Genomic DNA, 5373 nt, shown 5'->3' with positions numbered 1-5373 from the left:
ACAGCTCCAGCAGCCTGTGTCTGCAGACCCAGCTCTGCCTTCCTCTCTTGGACCTTCAGTTCCCTCCTCTGTGCAATGGGGACGTTGGCCTCCACTATCCTAAGGGCCTTCTTCACTCTGATGTTACCTTCTGCTTGGCCTCCCCCCTGCCCCCCAGCCCTGAACTTCCCCCTGCAATCACTCCACAAAGCATCCTAGTAGATCCTAAGGATACAAGCGCTGTCCTCTATTGGGAGCACGCCAAGTATGGACCAAGAGGCAGGCCAGGTCTACATGAGGTGGGGGCGGGGATCAAGGGCAGACTGGCCTTGGAGGGAGGAGTGGGGGAGGGGGTCACAAAAGATCACCTGCCTCTCGGCTCCTGCTCTGCTCTCACGGTGCCTTACTCCTGACCCTGATACTCTGCACCCAAGTCCTTGCGCCTTTAAATTCACCACCCTTCCCTCCCCTAGAACCTGGCCACCCTGCCCCCATTCACCCCTCTGCCTAACGATCTACCCCATGTCCCTTCCCTCGGCACCCCAAATCCTCTTCTCTTTTCAAGAACTTAGCCCCGCAGTAACTTCCTTGGCCCCCATCCCCCTGCTCCCCAAGCCCCAATCTCAGAGTTGGCAGGGGGCTCATCTAATCCCACCTGTCTCACATCTGGGATGTCCCAGACAAGTGGACCTTCCTCCTAGAAGCCTTCATCATTTCCTCACCAGCTGTTTCCTTCCTCCAAATACCCAGCACTGCCTTGTACCCATGTGTATGGCCTATCCTCCAGGGTAAATGGCAGCCTTAGGAACAGCCCGGTCAGGATGAGGGGAGCGAGGGCCAGGATTGAACGGGCAGGCTCCAGACCCTCGACAGAGAACCGTGCATGCAGGGAGCGCCCAGACACTCCAGCTCAGCCAGGTCCCTCCTAAATTAGGGTCCAGAACTGGTCACAGCGCTCCAAGATGGTCTGAGGTTGTAGGTCTGGCCAAAGACCCACATCTGGCCCCTAGCTTTGGGCCCTGCTGGGATTCCCCTGAAACCTAGGACGGAAGCATCGGGCCTTCCATGCCTCAGACCTTCCCCTCGCTTGAGCTCGAGCACACACCCACCCACTCACACATACTCACACACACATACACACTCACACACACATGCACCCACTCACACATACACACACTCACACTCACACACCCATACACCCACTCACACATACTCACTCACACATACTCACACACTCACACACATACACACCCACACACCCACTCACACCCACTCACACACTCACACTCACACACACATGCACCCACTCACACATACACACACTCACACTCACACACCCACACACCCACTCACACATACTCACTCACACATACTCACACACTCACACACATACACACCCTACACACCCACTCACACACACTCACACACTCACACACATGCACCCACTCACACATACACACACACACTCACACACACTCACACACACATACAGATACACACACACATCCACACACGTTCACATACATAATATACACACATACACACATTCACACACATACTCACATACATGCACACTCACAATATGCACATCCATACACACATTTAATGCACACTCACATAGACACAAATCCACACACATACACATGCACACATACACAAATACTCACACATATAATACGCACACCATACATACTCACACACATGCTACATACACACAGATAACACTCTTGAGTGACCGTACTTCTGGGCACTTGCTCCCTGTACCCTGCTCCTGCCTTCTCCCAAGGCCCCTGCCTAAGGCCCACATGTACCCCTGCCTGCGTTTCTGCCACGCGGCTCCCGGCCCTTTCCCTCAGAACTCTGAGAGCCCCAGTCCCTGATTCCCTTATCTCAGACCTGCATCCAGCATCCTCTCTCTGATGGCCATACCCCTGCCTGAGCCCCAGGGTTGTGCCCCAGGACCCCCTCTATCCAAAGCTCTCTACCTGGCCCTGTATTTCTGTGCTCTTGTGCCTTAGCCCTGTTAACTTATCTGAAGAGCTGTAACTGGTCCCTGCCTCTCTCTATCCCCAGGACTGACTCATCTGGACCAATGAGCCCCCAGTCCTACATAGAACCCCAGCATCTCAAAGCTGGCAGGGCCCTCATCTAGTCCAGCCTGTGCCCAAGCAGGACCCCTCCCACCAAGTGGCAATCTAACCTCCATCTGACGGGGCACTCACTACCTACGCTACTGCTGGACAGCTTTGGGTACAAATGGCCAAATCTGATGGATTTTGTTCAGCCTTCGTCCTTGGTTTTCTGCAGCTTTTGGCTCTGCTGACCACCCTTTCCTCCTGGATGCTCTCTTCTCTCTAGGTTTTCCTGCCACTGTTCCCTTGTGGCTCTCCTCCTACCTTTCTGACTGCTCCTTCTCAGCCTCCTTTACTGACCTCATGCAGAGGGCAGCACTGCAGAGTGCAGCTCCCTCTGTGGGCAGGGGAACCACCGCTGGGCCTCCATGGCCTGGCATGGCCAAGAAGGGGGAGTGGGAGCCGCCTGCATGAGAAGTCAGGAGGCCCGGATCTGGCGACTCCACGAAGCCTCCCTCTAGCTGTGGCTTTCCCATGGGGCTCCGGCCAGGCTTTCCATTCTCCCTCTGTTCTGTCTCACTCGGTGATCTCCTCTGCGCCCATAAATTCAATGCTCATCTCTGTGCTGATGATTTTCAGACCTACTTCTCCACCTTCACCTCTCTCCTGACCTTGACATCTCACAGGGCCAACTGCTTATGAAATACTTCAGGCCGGATGGCTCAGAAACATCTGAACTCTGACATGTCCCAAATGGAACTCATCCTCTTCCTCGCCAAACTCTCTCCTCTTTTAGACATCCTCAGTGCTGTCAAAGCTCCAGTGGCTCAGCTTCATAAGCCAGGAGCCATTGTCTGCTCCTCACTATCTCTCACCTGCCATGGCTGACCTGTCGCCACGTTCCGGGGATTTCCTTGTAGGCTCTCTCTTCTCTCCTGTGCCCCGGCCCCCACCCTGGGGCAGACCCAGACCCTAGTAACCCAGGTTACTAGACAACACACACATACATATATACACATGCAAACACATACATACACACATGTGTATGTACATGTATATACATGTATGCATGCATGCACACAGCAACACGAATACATGTGCACACCCACATATGCGCACACATACATGCACACGTGTGCATGCACACACACACACACATGCATTCAGTAACCCCAGTGGCTCCAGTGGCCTCCAGGACCAAACACAGAGCCCTTCATGCCCTGCCCCCTTGTCCCTGTCCAGTCTCTTTCCACCCCACCACTCCCACATTCTCAGATCCAGTGACCCTGGCCTCCATCCCTCAGCCCTGGCTATTTCTTTGGCCGGTGCCCATGCTCTCCCTGATCATCTGTCTCCTGGCTTCTACAAGTCCCAGCTAACATCCCGCCTTTTTCAGGAAACCTTTGGCCCCCCTCACTTATCCCGGATAGGGTTTGCTGCGTGTGTGTCTGTTTGTACATTGTGTCCCTCGTTAGATATAAGGCCCTTGAGGGCAGGGCCTGTCCTCTGTCTAGCACAGGGCCTGGCACACATCACATAATCAACACACAATCAATGCTTGCTGACTGATTAGGAAGCTTTCCCTGAGATTCAGGCAAAATCTGCATCCCCAGGAACTTCCCAGACTGGTCCTTCTGTCTTCTGGGGCCCCTCCTCTGTGTGATGGCTCCTGAGAGCCTCGAAGGCTGGGTCCATCCATGCTCCCTCCTCTGTCTTCTCCTCTTGAGGCTACTCCACCCCCAACTGCTCCAGCTGCTCTCCCAAGGGCCTTTCCCATCTTACTTGGGGTCCTCTGGCTGCTGTCTAGCTCAGACGTGGGTCCAGAAAGAGACATGCTATCCAATGTGTCTCCAGGCCTCAACCCATACCCAGCCCCTACCCCTATTCCCTCCTTCCAGTACCAATTTGTCCTCCCCCCAGCTCCCTGCTCTCCCCTAGGGCAGGGGGTGGTAGAGACCCAACATTCCCACCCCACTCTCCATTTCCTAGGGCAACACCACAGCCCCCTCCCAACTTCCTCTTCTGTCTCTAACTGCCATGACAACAGTCTTGAGCAGGTTACTAGGCAACGGGGGGGGGGGGGGGAGAGAAGGAACTGCCTGCCTTTTTCCAACCACCCCACCGCCTTCCCCCCTCCCCCCCTCCCCAGTCTGACAAATCTACCCTGTCTTCAGGGGTCAGGAAGGGCATTGTCTGCAGCCCCACCTGAGAGAGAACCAGCACTCTCAACTGTTGCCCTGACCCAGTCTGAGAGGCAGAGGGTAGGCCTGAGGCAGGGCAGAGGGGGTGTGGAGCAAAGAGGGACCAGAGAGTATCCCTTTTACATTCCAAGTGAGTGCCTGGAGCCACTCTGAGAATGGGGGAAATACTGCCCAATATCCACACCCTTGCATTCTGGGGACAGCCCTGCATGAGAAGTGAGGAGGTTTGGACCAGACAGACCCTCACAGTTTCCTCCCTCAGCTTCCCTGAGCTATGACCTCAGGCAAATACCTTTGCTTCTTCCTCTGTAAGAGGTGGTGATCCAAGCACCCCTCAGGGGTCATGAACCATGAAAAAAAATGCATCTTTATTTCAATAAAATCCAAGTCCTTTGTAATATATGTGTTTCATTTTAAATATTTAAAACCATGATTCTGAGAAGGGGTCTCTGGACTGCATCAGATTTGAAAAAGGGGTCCATGATACACATAAAAATAAATACTAATGACTTGGAAGGTCTCTAAGGCTTCTTCCAACTGTGACCTCCTGTGAATGAGGTGGGGGGGAGGGGAAGGAAGGGAGGTATGGATCACAGTCTGTCAAAAAGACCCTATCAGGACCCATATCTTACATCCTGACTCAAGGAGATACACCCTGATCAGAGAGTAAAGTGCTTGAGATACATCTCAGGTGAGGTGATACATCACCTCAGGTGAACCTCGAAGTCCTGCCTGGGAAGATACTTTAGGAAGTCTGAGGTGCAGAGGTCCATGTGAGACCTCTGTTTGTTTCTGATCACACAGCTAGTAGGTGACCTCTGTGCTTCTGTTTAGTATTGCTGTAATTATTGGGAAATTTTCCTTACATCTAGGTGAAATCTGGCTTCCTTCAGTTTGCACAGTTGTCCCAGTTTTGCCTTTTGGGGCCATGAAAATAAATTTTAATTATAATGAACACAGTGAAGCAAACAGTTTTAGGAACACGATATACACGAGGAGTATCAAAAACATAAATGGACAGAACAGCAATCACAGAAAACCCTAATGCTGAACACCGTGTAATTATAATGACCAAGCTTGTCCCTGAGGAAGAGACAAGAAAAGGCCCCTCCTTCCCTTCT

The 5373-nt window shown here is 52.8% G+C and overlaps 1 protein-coding gene across 1 annotated transcript in view; it reads right to left on the bottom strand.

Annotated features, from left to right (window-relative positions):
- Positions 1-2371: 2371 nt before the first annotated feature.
- The window catches only part of SHANK1 (SH3 and multiple ankyrin repeat domains 1), a 143833-nt gene continuing 140831 nt past the window's right edge, over positions 2372-5373 (bottom strand). The window contains exons 15-16 of the mRNA XM_036742744.1: positions 2927-3005; positions 2372-2517 (exon numbers count right to left, since the gene is read on the bottom strand). Coding sequence (XP_036598639.1) covers positions 2372-2517; positions 2927-3005 — 225 coding nt within the window. The remainder of the gene's footprint in view (positions 2518-2926; positions 3006-5373) is intronic.

This window comes from Trichosurus vulpecula, chromosome 2, assembly GCF_011100635.1.
Source record: "Trichosurus vulpecula isolate mTriVul1 chromosome 2, mTriVul1.pri, whole genome shotgun sequence".
Lineage (NCBI taxonomy): Eukaryota > Metazoa > Chordata > Mammalia > Diprotodontia > Phalangeridae > Trichosurus > Trichosurus vulpecula.
Note: the sequence above shows the minus strand (reverse complement) of the source record. Positions and strands in the feature narration are given on the sequence as shown.